The sequence below is a fragment of the Diplotaxodon limnothrissa genome, linkage group LG3 (genome assembly GCF_057381915.1).
Source record: "Diplotaxodon limnothrissa isolate DT_005_m linkage group LG3, D_limnothrissa_male_GT1.1, whole genome shotgun sequence".
Classification (NCBI taxonomy): Eukaryota; Metazoa; Chordata; class Actinopteri; order Cichliformes; family Cichlidae; genus Diplotaxodon; species Diplotaxodon limnothrissa.
Genome location: NC_140598.1, coordinates 1,951,304 through 1,969,254, shown reverse-complemented (window position 1 = coordinate 1,969,254; position 17,951 = coordinate 1,951,304). Strand labels below are relative to the sequence as shown.

General features: G+C 39.1%; 2 protein-coding genes across 5 annotated transcripts in view; one reads left to right on the top strand and one right to left on the bottom strand.

The window, feature by feature from the left end:
* LOC146634253 (NACHT, LRR and PYD domains-containing protein 3-like) overlaps positions 1 to 17,951 on the top strand; it is a 675,133-nt gene that overhangs the window by 244,267 nt on the left and 412,915 nt on the right. The window lies entirely within an intron of this gene.
* On the bottom strand, positions 1,760 to 10,897 carry LOC146634266 (caspase a-like). Its single transcript, XM_085375169.1, has 6 exons — positions 10,745 to 10,897; positions 3,100 to 3,273; positions 2,790 to 3,009; positions 2,192 to 2,311; positions 1,982 to 2,091; positions 1,760 to 1,858 (listed from the first exon to the last, which is right to left on the bottom strand). Exons 1-6 carry the CDS (start codon positions 10,895 to 10,897, stop codon positions 1,760 to 1,762), a joined length of 876 nt encoding a protein of 291 aa, XP_085231295.1.

Below are 17,951 nucleotides of genomic sequence, written 5' to 3'. Positions count from 1 at the left end.
TTGCTTCCTCCAATCAAAAAGTGATGAACTGCCGTGGATAGAACATGCTCACAACAGCCTGACAGCCTCCGCCACGTGCCGATCCCCCTTTGGGGTGTCCCTGGGATTTCAGCCTTCCTTGTTTCCCACAGTTGAGGGTGAGCATTGCATGCCCTCAGTCCAAGCTCACCTGCACAGGTGTCGGTGGGTGTGGCAGGCTACCCAGGCTGCCCTGCTGCGCACCAAGGACCACAACAAGCGCATTGCAGATCGCAAACCGATTCCAGCATCCGAATATGCTTTGGGATAGAAGGTATGGCTCTCCACACGTTTCGTTCCCCACAGAGCAGAGTCCAAGAAACTCACTTCTACCTACATCGGTGCGTTTGAGATTGTTTCGAATTGCTGTTTCTGTGGCTGTGATCAGCTCCACTGGCGGGATTTGTCTCGGTGTGACAGCAAAATTAAATCCTTTAGCAAGGATGTTTTTCTCTGTTTGGGTGAGCTGTCCGTCAGACAGATTCTTCACCCACTTGTCCACATCCTCAGTGTCGCATCCTTCGCTCTTATTAGAGTTCTGCTTTCTGGTTCCTGTATGTGTTCCTAAGTTAATGTCTCCCCTGACAAAGACACATTTAACTAATAGTAGCAGTTTTATTTAAGACCTTCCACAACACTTTTATTAATTACTATATTACTTCCTAGGAAGTAAATTTTTTGACAGGTGAGCTGCTGATTCCTTACTGTTGGGGTGAAGGGAGCGCCATGCATCGTAAAGACCAACGTTTCTCATGTACTGGCCATATATACTGACAATACATAGCTTTGTGTTAAGTGTAGATAATTTAAAACTAGGAATCTACCCTTTGGATCAATAACTGTGTTGAGGACTGTGTAGCTATATGAGTATAACTAATGATGCATGCTGCATGTGATGCTCAAACAAGTGAGGAAAAACACCATCAGGTGTAATTTATTTCTTTTTACGCAGCAGGCTCTGCTTGCTGGTTGCACATGATATAATCGAGTGTTAAGTAAATATAACATTTTCTGTCCCTTACTTGTGAATCTCTACATGAAGTGGCAAATAGCTAAACGTGCTGTAGGGACTGACAGCATTGAATGATGACTGAAACTGAAAGTAAAGTAGAAGGCCTTTTTCCTTCCTAGCTACAAAAAATACAAAGAAGAAATATTCTCAATGCAAATAAAGAATTACATGTTTACTACACATGCCAAACAGATGTAGACATTCATATTTACACATCTGCAAATGTTAGTCAATTTAATAACATCATTTACTATCCATGAAGATGAAACACAATACAAAGTTACAAACAAAGCTTCGCCGTTGGCATAACACAGGTGAATGCTGAAAGATTAAACAGAGAGACTTGTACATTATAAGGTTGCACTTATACCAGTTTTATCTGTACGGGAATAAAACTGGTATATCAACAACAACAGAACACCTGGAATCATAAACCTCCTCTGCCCACTTGCCAGAAAAAAGATCAAAGTTTCTTTATTTAAACAAAAGCTTTAATAAAATACATAATAAAACATAATTTTCTCTTAGACTTGATTTCCATATTCAGAATATTTCAGTTATACATATCACTCATTATCTTGGTGAGGCATTAAAAGAAGAGAGTATATGAAGCTTTCCATTCATCACTAAACCTGCTCTGTTATACACACAGTACAAAAACAGACCATTTACCAAACAATAAAAAGTATACCTGCAATATCTTTTACCATTGCTGAGACTTGTCTTCTTTTAGTAGGGAAGCAGGTAGAAGTTCTTTGTCAGAGTACATCTGTCTTTGCTTGGCATCTGAATTTCACCAAACTCAGATTCCTCGAAGCGCTGCATGACCTGTAGCATTGAAAGAAAGGCAGCTTCATCACTGACTGTTGTCTTTTCTAGATCCAAACTTTTAGCCTATCCAATTTATGAAGTTCAAATGAAGAAATAAAAGAATTCACTTGTTGAGCTCACTTTTCTGAACAGTTCCTCAATGTGATCCACATCAGCAAACTCTTTGAATATCTCAACAATATATTGGATAAAATAAGAGCCGTATGACTCGTCTCTGTATGAAGTCGTATCTGCAAGCCAAAAGAAACGGACAATTTGTGCTGCTGGTATTTGGTCAGTATCAATGACTCGTTACTGAAGGCTGGAGTTACTTGTTACTGGAACACTCACTAGGGGTGCAGGACAGAAGAGAGATGAAGTCCTTTTCTTTGTGTACCACAGCATCTGTCTCGATGTTTCTTCCAATAGTGGTTAAAACTTCATCATGTAAAACCACCGAACCCGCCTGACCTACAACAACCATGCAGGGTTACCCAGAAATACGTAATAATATTTAGCTTGATCATCTTACAGGTCAGCAGTGATCCTGCAGCAAATACTCTTTTTGTATTTGAACACTGGCATGTTTTTTGTAATGGCGGCCTTATCCCAAAAAGATATTCATAGCTTTAAAATAAATGTGAGCACTAAGCTGAGAATGTCAGCTTTACATTGATATGTTGCATAAAAATTCCTGTGCGAAGCCTTTGATAGTCATTTGAGCTGTTTCTGTGAAGAACTATGATGTGGTGAAACGAGCTCTGATTGAAGTGAAACTTCAGACTGTAAATACCTAAAAAGCCTGTCAGACACAAAGTGTGAGCGTCCATTCAGAGAAACAAACATAATAATGCATCCACGAAAAACTTGCTTACAGGACATTTAAGCTCACGCCACTTCTATATGAAACTGTAAATGCAGCTTGAAACTTCTAGGATGAATGAATCACCTCCTCTACAAGCCTGGATGATGATCACCTTGGGCTTGTTATGTAGTGCAGGACAATTCTGTGTGTTTAGGCTCTTGTAAATGTTTTCAATTTCGAAAGGTTTGCAGTCAGTGCCACAGACACCTTGCAGAGATCCGTGAGACATGATAACTACAAACACACTATCCGTGTGGACAAGATGTGGATGTTTTGAGAACCTTTGTAGAGCTTCTTCAATCTCCTGTAAAATCAAAAACTTTGTATAAATAAATGTATCATTTTCTCAGTTTGGGGAAATGTCAAAGTAGAAGTGAATTATTTTTAAAACTACCTTTACAGTCAAGTTCCTACATTTCACCACATCGTAACCCAGATCTGCAAGCATGCAGTGCATTTCATATTCATCTTTCTCAGCTCCATGTCTGGTTGAATATCCATCGAAAGTTTTGTTAGTGATCAGCAGGGCTACACGCTTTGAAATGGACTCTTCAGTCACTGGATATTTCTAAAAGACAAGATGATTTACAGGAATTGATTAGGTTCTAACATTACTTTTAAAAACAACAAATCATTTTAATGTGTATCAGAGATCAAACGTTTAAATATACAGTATAATGCTGATTACTCAGGCCAGTCGAAGACACATACATTATTACCACGTCTCCCACCATCTGTGCTGTAATGCTGTGTGCTGGTCGAGCATTCCTGCTCCTTTTGGGACAATAGAGCTACAATTAAAAAACACCATCAGCTGATTTCTCAGTAGACATTTTGCTGCAGTACATCAACTGTGTGTGTGTGTGTGTGTGTGTGTGTGTGTGTGTGTGTGTGTGTGTGTGTGTGTGTGTGTGTGTGTGTGTCTGAGAGAAAACATGAAAAATGCATTACAATAACAGCTCAAGAAAAACGAATTTTACAGAAATCCTCAGTTTTCTGCACAGATGGAAAAGTGGACACATGCAGCGAAGAGTGAACATTGTGGCATCTAGTTTCTGAAGATGTGTAAACATTATCCTGCAGGCTTTGTCCCGCTTTTTGGGTTTGTTTTTCTTGCTGTGTCAGTGAAACAGCGTATCCTATCTGCTCTGGATTGATTATCTTCTACTATGGATTATTTCTCTAAACCATTCAAAATACCATCAGTGACAAGTGCTTCAAGGATTAAGATTTTTTTGTGACACAGTTGACACAAACTCTGCCCTTAACCTGGCAAACTCCTCCTCGATAGGAAGCATAAAAGAAACATGATGATACATATAATTCACATTTTGGTCTTTTAAGTGCCAAAGAATGAAGAAGACGTGGAATAGTCAAAGGAGAAATATATAATCTAAGAAAGAGTCTCATCAAAGATTTTGACATCACTTACCTGCCATTGTTCGCTTGCTCTATCATATGAGTCCGGTCTAATAGCATTTATGTTGGAATGTAAATGCCTCACCCGCCCTCATGTGACTGATTTGAATCATGTTCATTGGTTGGTTATTTTCTCTCTGCGTGTAAAAAAACAGGTCTGTTGTCACTTTATGAAAAACTAGTCACCACATCTAAGAAGCTAACAAAACTCAATCACAAATGACTGAATATCATATGTGTGTGATGTGCAGTTTATGGTCCTGAGAAAAGTGGATTACATAAAGAACAGATGCATTTAAATATGTTTATTGTTGTGTATTTAGATTGTTTGCTTTGGTAACTGCAATTATAATCACAATGACACAAAAGTGCAAAAAAATAAATGTCGGTTATATTCATATAGTGACATTTCACAACAACTGGTAATGCAAAAAACAAATTATTGCAAGCAACAGACCACGAACTATGAGAAAAAAGCAAAGACCAGTCAGACAATTGCCGATGAAGAATCACTTGGTGACCCCACCCGATTTTTAACAGGAAGAAACCATCAGCAGAAACTCCTTCTAGCTATTTTGTAGCTGTTTATTTAAAGCAGAAAACCAAAAACAGTCAGAAGACAATGAACTGCTGGTTCAGATTAGCACATCAAATTCCTGCAAAACAAATGTACAGGTCATGATGATGGATGTCAGAGGTGATTGATGGTGTTGACGGTTTCGCTTTTCTGCCAAGTAAATCATTTTCCGTGGATGTTTTCAGACCGGAAAAACTAGAAATCTCACACAGCACAGTTTCTGTTGGCAGCACGTCTGGGTTTTGTGAAGCAAACGTTTCGTACAGTCCTTTTCAGAGACTCAAAAGACATTTGACAAACTAAAAGAATTTTAAAATAAGGATTGCTTCTGATAATCACAGCAACATTTTCTTTTGCAGTCACTGACTCTCTGAAGTCTAGAAACCTGTGCCATCGCTTCATGTTGTGTTGCAGTAAGTGAAGTAAGTGAACTAATAGATTTAGATCAGGTGAAAAATATCCAGTTTTGTTGCCTGTAGAAACTCTTGGGTTGCTTTTGAATTTTTCTTTTGGTCATGATTCATGTAATGCTCTATCCAGTTAGACTGCGGCACAGAACTCTAGAATATTAGGGGGGGGGGCACGAAACAATGAAATTCTGGTTAACATTAGATTAGCTCATCCGGCCACATCCCGATCCTTATATAATGATTTTCTACAGTCACAAAGTGCTTTAGAGAACTACACATTACACACCATCATACTCTGACGGATGCATCAGAGCTAACTTTTTTGCTATCTGTCTGACAGATATAATTTTGCCTTAATAACATGGACGGACATCATTTCAGCCCTCAGAAATCAAACGGGCCTCCTGTATATATGCTTTATCTTGTATGTATGTACGCATATGCTCGAAATAAATGATCAAAGAAAAAGTCTCTGCCTGCTGCAGCTCAGAGCACAGATGGGTTCGTGCAGTTCATTTCAAAATGAGGAAAGTTTCTACAAGACAAATTCTTCCAATTAAAAGAGCACCTGCTGAAATTGTATTACAAAGTGTTCCAGGGGAAGTGAAAAAAGCAAGAGACAAGACAAGGACATAAGCAGGGAAGATAAGGGAAGGGAGGAGAGGAAAAAAGTGCGACCGCCTTCGCTGAGAGCGAAACGAGAAAAAAAAAGAAAGGTATAGAGTTATATTTTTGTTAATAGGTTCAGACTGGTCAAATGTAGATTGGTTAAATATGTAAACAGCACAATATATATATTACTCTTCTTATATGTCAGTTAAGTACTTGGAATGTTAATGGGTCCAACAATGTGGTGAAAAAAAGTCCTAAATTCTCTGAAGAAAGATTTGATTCACGCTGATTTTTTGCAAGAAACCCATCTGACAGATGAGGAACATAAAAAATACTGTAGAGAATGGGTTGGCCAAATCTTTTTTCATCCTACTCTACAGATAAAAGGGGGGTTATTACTGTTATACACAAAAATCTCAGAGTCACTGTCCTTCCTTCAAGGACAATGAAGGAAGATATATATTGGTTAAAAGGGATAGTGGATGGGGAAATATATAATATAATAATATATATGCACCGAATGCACAGGATGGCAAGTTTTACAGGGTATTATTTAGTCAGTTAGTGGACATGGACTGTGCTAATATAATATTAGCGGGTGACTTTAACAGTGTTTTATGCCCCAAAATGGATAAGCTTCCCCCACAATCTACTTTGACAAAATTCCAAAGCCCTTTGGCAAATTATAAATGAGCTTGACCTTGTGGATGTCTGGCAACACTATAATCCACTATCTAAAGAGTACACTTTCCACTCTAACCCTCACTTGTCAGCATCTCGTATAGATTTTTATGTCCAAGTGTATCAGTCAGTTAGTTCAGCAGGTAAATATTGGTCATATAGGTCTCTCTGACCATGCTCCGCTGTGCGGCAGGCAGGAGTTGGACCCAAAATGCAGGACTCACAGACTCAGGGGATGAACTCAAAACACAGCTTTATTTGCTGGCAGGGGAAAAACATAAACTAAACTGGGAACAACAAACTAAGCACTCACAAAGAGACACAGGAAGCTCCACACAGAATGAGGGACGACGCGACACTGACTCAGAGAAACACAGGGTTTAAATACACTGGGGAGTAACGAGGGGAATGAGACACAGAAGGAGGGCACAGCTGGGAGAAATCAGGACTGACGAGACAAGCAAAGCAGGACGCATTCACATAAGACACGGACCTTCAAAGTAAAACAGGAAGTATCACACAGAGACGCGAACTTGACACAGTGGAGACAGCAACTAAGAAACACAGAGACATAAACCATAAGGCAGAGGTCTAAGAACCAAAATACACAGGGAAATACTCAGCTGGGAACACAAGAGACTAGACTAGAGGGAGTAACAAAAGAGCAACCATGAGAACATAATGCACAATGCAGAGTGACAGAAAACAAGAAACTCAAACATGCAAAGACACACTTACACAGAACAGAGGGGACACAGAGAGGCATGAAGGGCAAGGGATCGAAACTAGAAACCATAGAATAACTCACAAGTACAATAACACAAACATCACATAGAACTAAAAACGCTGGGTCAGGAGACCCAGGACCGTGACAGCTTCAGGTCTTGGAAGATGAGCACACTGTCTCTTTTGGATGAGAAATTTATACATTTCATAACAGAGCAAACAACAGTATTCTTAGAAATAAATGATAAAGACATGAGAACTTTATGGGATAGCTATAAGGCTTACATGAGAGGGATGATTACTTCATACACAAGTCATAAAAGAAGTCAACGATTAACAAGGCAGTTAGAGACCGAGAATGATTTAAAAAAGCTGGAGAAACAATACTATGTAACAAAATCAGCTGAAACATTAAGTGAGCTCAGCAGGACATCTTTGTGTAATTTGATAATGCGAAAGCCTTCTTGGTGTTGATAATAAGATACTTTCAAAGATACTGGCTCTTAGGCTAGAAAAAGTAATGTGCTCTATCGTGCATGCTGACCAGACAGGCTTTAGTAAGGGGAGGAATTCTTATAACAATACTCGATGCCTATTTAATATTATTCATTTTTTAAATTTTCATCAGATCTCCGGGGTTGTTGTCTCTATGGATGCCGAAAAGGCATTCGATAGAATTGAATGGGAATATATGTTTGAAATAATGAGAAGATTTGGGTTTGGAAAAACTTTCTGGGGTGGATCAAAATTATATACAAATCACCAACAGCATCTGTGTTAACTAACGGCTTGTTATCTCCCCCATTTTCATTGAGCAGAGGTACAGCACAAGGTAGTCCATTGTCACCACTATTATTTGCTTTGGCCATCGAGCCTTTGGCCATTAGACAAAATCCAAGTGTTCCTGGAGTTAAAATTAGACAACAAAATATTCTGCTCTATGCAGACGGTATCCTTCTGACACTGACTGACCCTGCTAACTCTCTACCTGTTCTTACTAGGTGTATCAAGGACTTTGGTCTTATATCTGGATACAAGGTAAATTTGATGAATCTGTTACAATAACTCTGTGTAGTGGAGGGGACTTTAAACCTTTATATGTTAAACCTTTACACTGGGCACCATCAGGTTTTGTATAGTTGGGAGTTAAAGTTACACCAAATGTTGGTCACTTACATAGAGAAAATATTAATGAAATGGTTCAAGATCTTCGAGAGATGCTGACAAGATGGAGGTCACTTCCGATATCATTTTTGGGAAGAATGAATCTCATTAAGATGGTAATCCTTTTGGTTTGCAATTTTGAAATCAGAAGATATTAAAGTAATTAACAAGGCTATGGTGGATTTCATTTGGGCAGGAAGAAAACCCAAAATTAAATTGGAGACACTACAGTTACCGAAAGAAACCACTGGAAGCACTGGGAGTAACCTGCAAACTGGATTCTAACGGACAACAATTATGGACATAAATTATCACAAGTTTGCTATGGACTCTGGAGAATGTGAAATATTCTAGTGCTGTGCAGTGTTACTGTTTTGGATGTGAACCAGTCTTGTCTTTGTTGGGGAAAAAAGTTAAAAGTAAAAAAAAAAAAGGACAACAAAAACATGTGAGATGCAAAGACGAGTGACAAGAAACCAGAGGGATAAAGACATGCAGGGGTTGGATTCAAATCTGGTCCGTCCTCTTTCAGCCATATGGTTTAGTATCACCTGCTCTTCTCAGTGAGCTGAACTGCAGCTAAAAGGACAAAATCGTGCATCAAATGAAGAAATCAATCTGATCATATCTTTTTTTTCTTTTTTTCCCAGTCCTGTTTGGGGTTTTTTTGCCATCAGATTTGACGTCTGAAAGCTAACAAAGATACCAAGCGGATTTACTTTACCACCCACATAGGTTTTGTTTGTGCTGAGGGTTGCTCCCAACTGAGAAACTTTGAAATATTAGACATTTTAAAATCCCACCTAAAACATTTAGATGATGCTGCCCAGAACACTGTGTGCTGTCTTATCAAAAATATCCCTTCCCTGTTTGCTGACACTCCAGGTCACACCAATGTCTTAGAACATGACATTGATGTAGGTGACCATCCCCTGATCAAACAACTATCGCGTGAACCCAACCAAATGTGCACTTTTTGAGCAAGAAGTTTCCTACTTGCTGGAAAATGGTCTAACTGTTGCAAGTTCCACTGCATGGAGTTCCCCATGTCTTCTGGTGCCAAAAGTAGACAAATCCCCACGTTTTTGTATGATTTTTGGAAACTAAACAGTGTGACCAAACCTGACTCCCATCCTCTCCTCCGAATGGAAGATTGTGTTGACAGGGTTTGCTCTGCAAAGTCTGTCACCAAACTGGATTTATTAAATGGTTATTGTTTTCATCACTCCTGTTCACTTCCTACAATATACCATCACACCTTTTGGACTTCAAAATGCCCCTGCCTAAATCGTTCCAAATGTGACTTTGGTAAGCCCACTGTTACTTACCTAGGTAAGCAAGCGGGTCAGGGTCAGGTACTCCCCCTCCTGGCCAAAATTCAGGCTATTCTTGATCTCCCTGGGCCTCGTACTAGATGTCAGCTTCGCCATTTCCTCAGAATTGCTGGCTATTATTGTGGCTGCTGCAAAAATTCTGCAGACTTAGTTAGTCTGATCCTGAATTCAACACTTACCACTAGAAGTACTGTACCACTGAAAAAGAAACTCTTTCCCTTTTGCTTGCGTTACAACATTTTAAATTGTATGTTGGTTCTAGTTCATAACCTATCATTGTCTACACTGATCACAACCCCCTTGTGTTTTTTACCGGGATGCAAAACTCAAACCAGAGGCTAATGAGATGGTCACTCCTGGTAAAGGAGTTTAATTTGGAATAATGCCACACACAAAAAAGGACTAGTGAATGTGCTAGCAGATGGGCTGTCTCTTGATTTGGTTTGGTCTTGGGGACGGGGTTGTTGCGACCCAGGCCATGATGACTTGTTTTTGTTCTTTGCTCTGTGTCTTTAAGAATCTCTGCAGGTAATTTGTGATTGGAAAGCTGGCAGCTGCTGATTGGTCCCCTGATCATGTGGCTGTGTTGATAATCACTCGCCCGTTGTCCCGGGGCAATAAGTGACAGCAGCAGCATACCCATCCTTGGCCTCCATAGCCGTTGACATTTGGGTGTGTGATTTCCGAGAGTTACTTAGTTTTGTACATGGTGTGCAGGTTAGTTTCACTTGTAAATAGGCACTGAAGCAGAAGGGGTGAGCTGCCTTATTGTTCCTTATACTGTTTTCTCCTGTTTATTCAGTTAGAAAGTTAGGTGTAGCACTTGTCTTTTGTTTGTTTTTGTTTCACTTAGGGTTTAGATAGCAGCTCCTTTCCTGAGTAAGCTTGTTTGTTTGTTATGTTGGCCTTTGTTCACCCCGCAGTTTAGCTTTCAGTGTAGTCACAATAAAACCACCTTTCATTTATAAATCGGCTTCTGGTTTTTGGGACCAGGGCGGGGTCATTTTCCTTACAAACCATATCTTGCCGACCATCTACAGATGCTTGGTGGTTGCAGCTTTCCTAGCGACCTTTTCATGGTTCCCATTTACCTGTCTCCAGTGTGAATGACATTACGATGTCATTGCTGTAAATCCAGGTGCTGTGGATCAGGGATTCAATGTCTTGTTCAGTCTTGGCACACAGCTTGATGCCATTCATGTACAGGAGGTGGCTGACAGTCTTGTTGATGATCTCACTGACAGGGCTCAGGCCTATGCAGAACAGCATTGGGGACAATGCTTCTCCTTGGTAGATCCCACAATTGATGCTAAAGGATCCCTTTGACTCGAACTGGCAGGCCCCAACACCCTTGGGCTCAACTACTCAGAGTGGCAAGCATGACAAGGCTACATGCTAGGCTAAAGACTAGAGCCACACGACCATCCCTGCCTAGACTTTTGTTAGCTAACATTCGCTCTCTTGAAAACAAGATCTGCCTTGGGTAAAAACAAAAGCGGCGGTGTATGCACTTACATCAACAGCAGATGGTGTGTGGACACACAGGTGGTGGAGAAACACTGTTGTGGGGACATGGAAGTACCAATGGTGAAGTGCAGACTCTTTTATTGACCGACGGAGATCAATGCCGTATTTCTGCTGGCTGTTTACATCCCGCCGCAGTCTGATTGGACCACAGTGCTAGGACTACAGCATGGCGTCATCAGCAAACACGAGACCGCTCATCCAGATGCTGTGTTTGTCGTTGCTAGGGACTTTAATCACTGCAACCTCGGGACTGTGCTCCCAAAATTCCATCAATACATGATCTTTACAACAAGGAAAAACAAAACCCTGGACCATGTCTACAGCATTGTAAAGGGTACATATAAAGCAGTGCCTCCCCCGCATTTTGTCCCCACCAAGCGATACAAAACATGTCCAAACCAGAAACCCTGGTTGAACTGTGAGGTACGTTCCATGCTACATGCATGCTCCACTGCATTTGTCCCTGGTGATGCAGAGGGCTACACAAAGGCCAGATATGACCTGCATAGCGTCACCAGGGAAGCCAAGAGGCAGTACAGGCTCAAGCTGGAAGGACACTAAAACAACTCAGACTCAGACTACTTTATTTAGTAATAAAATAAATAGGATAAATAGTGCAATAAGTAGAGTGCAACAACCTGAGTACTGATTTCTATCAGAGGAACACAGCTAGCTGCAACACACTACCGGTCAAGCTAAATGAGTTCTACGCTTGCTTCAACACCATCAACACCAACCAACACAGAGGGATTCTACCAGCAGAGGCAGCACAGAGCTCTAACTCTCTGACTTCGACTGAGGTATGCTGAGGAAAACTAACCCCCGAAAAGCAGCCGGCCCTGACGACATCCTCGGCTTCACCAATGATTGTGTCCCCTCTGTCAGTTTCAGAATTTTTTGGAAGGAATCTCAGGAGAAAGATCTGTCATTTAAAAAAGATTTAATCTGGTTTGACAGCTGAAATTTCTTTTTTTTTTTTTTTGTTCGATACTTATCAAATGCTGCATTTATTTTTTATGCAAACAACACAGTTATCTGCTTTCATTCTCCTTAAGTGGTACAAAAAACTCAAATTTGCAAATCCAAGTGCATGCTGTTTTTAAATGGCAGAGTTAATATCTTTTTTGTTTTTTTTTAATTAGTTTTTTCTGTTTTCACAAATAGTACATAATTACATAACATAATAAAGTGTACAATTCAGAACCAAAAATAAATAAATAAATAAAACAAACAAAAACAAATAAACAAAACAAAAACAAACAGACTGATAACTAAGCACAGAACACCAGCTCAGTTCCATCTAAAAAATAAATAAATAAAGACAGAATACAATACAGTACAATACCTGTGGTCCCAGTATTGCAGTTTGAACACTCAAGAGAATCCTTGTAACATAATATTAGAAACATCAGGTTCCACATAGTTCAAGTATGGTTCCCACACCTTAAAGAATTGACAGCTGAAATTTCAAGTTGACACAGCGCCGTGGACCTCTATGTGAATAGGCAGCATGCTTCACAGAAAGGGTCACACTGAATCAGGCAGTACAGGTTTTATACTACAAAAATAACTAACTAACTACAATATCTCAATCTGTCATGCCGAATAAAGCTTCTGACATTCAAAAGTTTGAGTGCCAACTCATACAAGAAAATTTGCACTAAATGTATGAAAATGATTATAGCTGCTCATTTTAGTAAGATAAATCAAAAATTTTCAATCCTCACAACTCCCAAAATAAATTAAAGAAAGAAAATTTGGATTAACCTCCAAACTGCTGAGCAAGCTTTACAGATACACAGTGGAGAGTATCCTGACAAACTTCATCACAGTGTCGTACGGGAACTGCATTACTCAGGGCAGGAAGGCTCTCCAGCATGTTGTCAAAACGGCACACCACATCTGAGGAGTACCCCTACCACCACTACAGGACATTTACAACATTCAGTGAGGAAAAGGGCACACAACATCATCAAGGACAGCACCCACCCACAGTACACATTGTTCACATCTCTGCCATCTGGTAGACGCTACAGGAGGGTGAAAGCAAGGACAACCAGACTAAAAACCAGTTTCTATCCACAGGCCATCAGGCCACTGAATCACCGAATATGTCAAACTGTTTATCCATAACTGTAAATTTGCAATTTTGCACAATTCCACACAACGTAATACAACTGTAAATACCTATAACCTGTAAATTTGCAATGTATTGCTACATATATATCCTAATATTGCATATTCTGTGTATATTATCATTGCTCTGTCTCACCATTTGGGACACCAAGCGTACCCTGCTATGACAAAAGCAGTAAACAAAAAACAAGTGAGAAGAAAATGCACTTTTATTACTACTACTACTTCTATTAGTCATAATAATAATAATAGATCAACATATTGCTGGGAAGCTGTTATGTGTCTTATGTGTCTAATATTTACGTCTTTTCTCTATTCTCCTTTTAGTACCAATTCCATTTTTAAAAGAAATCTTGTCTGCCACTTGTCAGTTTTTCCTGGCAGTTCAGGTCTACAGTTGCTCCTAAACTGCTGGTTAAGGCCAGATTTGCACATCAAATTCTTGTGAAACAAAGGTGCAGTTCATGATGATGGGTGTGACAGGTGTTGTTGATGTGGTGAATGTTTCAGTATAATACCAAGGAAATCGTCTTCCAAAGAAGTTTTCAGACTGGAAAAACTGGAAATCTCAGACAGCACAGCTTCTGTTGGTAGCACGCCTGTTTTTCTGTGAAGCAGTGCTGACGCCTCATTTCATAAAAGGTGTTTGGTTGGCATACACCCACATCTGTATGTGTGCAGTGCTTGAATCTGTGAATTCTGCTATCTTGAGAAAAGTTAAAACAATGACGTTCAAAGAATTAGACTTTTGGAAAAAAATCTTTTCCTTAATGAGTTTAATCCTTAAAATTGCTTAACTGTTGCCCTTTCTGGTCCCAGGGATCCAACAGACTATGGTCACATGAGTCTCTACCTTCATATTTCTAGCAATAAAACTAGTATGTTTAGGGGCTTTGCTTAGTGGGGAAAAAAGTTTGGTAACCTAAACAGGCTGGTGGTGTCCCAATGTCTTCTGTTTTGAACTCCCTTTTCACAGTCACCCAGCTGGCCTGAGTTTGTAGTCTTCAATGAAAGTTTTCAGACTTCATACACAAGAAGCCACAAGCAGTAGAATTTTATGCACAGCACACGTGGTCTTTGTAAATCAGTAATAACAACATTTCATTTACCAAGGTTGAACTAAAACACAAACAATGGTGGTTTTGATAGGACAACTTGCTTGAGTCAAAGAAGTCAAAGAAGTCTTCTCTCTGTTGGACAAAATAACAAGAATATTCAAGAAAATTCCACATGAAAATTAGGGCGAGGGACAGGAACCTACAATAAAATCGATCACACGCTAAATTGTGTTTCACTTTAATCAGAGCCAATCGGCATTCTTGGAGGCGTGTTTTGGAGTGTGCTCCTATATAGGTTTCCAAGCATAACTTCTTAAGCAAGTAATACAAAGCTTGCGATACAAGAAGGGTTGGAAATGGCCACCAATGGTAAGACTTTGTCAAAATTATTTTGATGCTACATATTAATGTTGACGATTATGCTGAAAATTAAAATGCTGTCTCCTGCTGCTGTGTGTTTAAAATAGCACAAAGAGCACAATTAAATTCAGTTGATGAATAGCTGCTCAATCTGAAAGTGATGTTGCAGAGGAGGTCAAGACAGAAACATTAAGTATGGCCAGAAAGTTTGACTCACATATGCTGTTTATTAAATACATACAGAATGTCATCTGTTCTTTACCAGTTATGTCTGTGCATTATTTTTGATTTGGTAGAAAAGTTATCCAGAGCATAAAATAAAAGATTTTAAGACCATAAAAATCTGTATTTAGAATAAAGTTGTTTTCCTCTAGTGTTATAGTTCATCTTTGTGTTCAAGGAGTGACTGTGCACACTTGCTGTTCAGTGCTCTTCAGTTACATTTCAGTTTCAGTTATAATGTTGTTTTCTTGCTGGTATTTGAGATAAACTGGTTATTAAAAAAGTGTCAAATGTGTATTATTCTACAAATTACTTTTGTGTTTTGCATCTTTTAATTCTGCTGCATTTTTATTTATACAGCCAATCTACAGACAATAAACAAAAACAGAAACTATTTGGTTGAAAACCTAAGCAAATCAACATTTAAGGATCTCCTGGATGACCTTCTGCAAGATAAAGTCCTGAGTGATGCAGAGAGAGATGAAATTCTTGAAACAACTCCAGTCACAAAAGATCGGGCCCGCAACCTTGTTGACGTGGTGAAGAGGAAAGGAGAGCAGGCAGTAAGTTGCTTTCTGGATCATCTTGAAAAACGAGATGAGAATCTTTACAAGAACCTACCTGAACCGCCGAAAGGGAAGTCTACGCAGAAACCAACAGGTGAGTGTGACATTCTGGAAGTTCAACTTACACATGGCCAGCATCAGCAAATGACAAAGAAATATATATGTGAAGTTTTCATCGGTGGTCTAATATATGTTGTGCTGTGTTTTGGGCTCTCTAGGTGAAAGAAGATCATTCGCGAAGGACAGGCCCAAGCCTGATAACTTCTGAATATTCAATCCAAAGTGTAACTGCATGAATCAATTACCTCAATAACTTCTTTAAATGTGAGCAAGATGGGCAATTACCAGTGATAACTGTGCCATTTTCTGTAATCTAAGTAGACATTAAAGTCAAACTCAAATGATCATGCCATATTTTTTTCCTGAATCACAATTACTCTCCTCACAGCTTTCCATGTTTCCTTGAGAAGATGTAAATCCATGGAACAACGGGCCAGAAATTAAAAATAGCAGTACAGGAAAAAAAGTAAAGATGAAACACTAATTACTAAAAGTATAATATTTGGATAACCATGCAATCCCTGAGTAATAAAGTTGTAATTTCTGTGCACTACTAAATATTTTTAATACAGCAAACCCATGATAATACTGTTTACAATTTGCTATTACTATATTTATTTGCTGAAATACCTCATACTGATGCAATCATTAATCCTGTATGTTAAATAGGCTAAAATGCACAGGTTAACTTTGATGTTACTGTCAAAACATACAAAGATGCATCACATTAATAAAGGTCAACTAAGTAACTCAAGTTATTATTGGTGTATTTTGTCATAATATGAAAGAAGACATTAATCACATAATTTGTAAAGACATACACTAAATTGCCAAACGTGGTCAGTCATCCATCCTAATCACTGAATTCAGGTGTTACAATAACATCCATGACCATGGGATTATAAAATCAGCACCCAGGCATACATACTGTTTCTACAAATAGATTGTGAACTAATAGATTGGTCTCTGGAGCTCAGTGAAATAAAGCATGGTACCATGATAGGATGTTACCTGTGCAGCAAGTGCTGTCGTGACATTTCCCACTACTAAATAATCCACAGTCGGCTGCTAGTGGGAGTTAGCGTTAATTTGGAAGCATGACCCATTTAAACATTTTACTACAAGTATGTGCACTTACTTTACTGTCCCCACATCATTGATGCCTATGGGGGAACCGAAACAATCAGTCACATTTAACTGTGGAAGAACTACCTCCAGAAGTGTCAAAGAGTGTGAATGAATTAGTTGCATGAAGCGCTTTGAGTGCTTAGACAGAGTAGAAAAGCGCTCTATGAGAACAAGTCCATATACTAAACATAGCACAAATACTATGACTTGGCAAAAAACTACATTTAGCACTAATTCTATAACATAGCAGGAACACTATAATTTAGCAGAAGTACTACATTTGGCACAAATACTAGAATTGTACAGAACTGTAATGAATTAGCAGAAATATTGAACAAGGAAAACAGTAAGCTGAAAAAAGCTGCACAAGCTGAAGTCCTGTCAAAAGTAGTAGTTGTTGAATGGGGAGAAATTGGCAGAAAATGTACAGAGGTAAGAGAGCACCAGAAAAACGAAGCTAAACAGCCGGTAGATAGACCACATTCAAACATAAACACACACATACTATTAAATCTGATTCTTTTCTGGCAGAGAAACACGACTCAGTGTGGTCAAATCTAAAAAAAAACAACTTTATTCTACATTTCCAGAAAAGGAGAGCTGCGGATGCTAGCAAGCATCAACAGCTCGAAAAGCATTACAAGCCGAATGAATATATAGTTCTCTTATACGTTGCACACGATCACAACAACCCTGCCTAGTTTCACTTTCTGTCTGCAACGCTTCCTGATCTCTGCATAAAGTTTCCTGTCAGTACTTTTGACACACATTATGGCGTTCTCCTACTCTGGCCTCTATAAAACAATGTAAACAGAAAATAAGCACTAATAACATATATTTATTCTTTAACAACACAAACATACACACACAAGGATTTAAAGAGAAACACACACAGAGCATGGAGTGTCCTGTGTGTCTCTATGCCAGCCAATCAGTCTAAATAATAATAATAATAATAACATTAAATTCAGTTCTTTTGACTGGACTCAGAGTGGTCACAGCTCAAAAAATGATCTTTATTTTACATTTCCGGAAATGGAGACCTGAACACAAACACACAAGCTCAGGTCTGAATTCTTTGCCAGCTAAATCCGTATATAAATTTCTGCACTACGTCACACTGACACACAGTTTACTTAGTTTGTCTTGATGCATTCTCAATCATCCAGGAAAGTAAATCTCCAAAAGTTGATTCTGTTCATCTGGACGTAGCGTTTTGTGGGAGAAACGTTTCGTCATCATCAGGTGACGTCTTCAGTCTCAGCT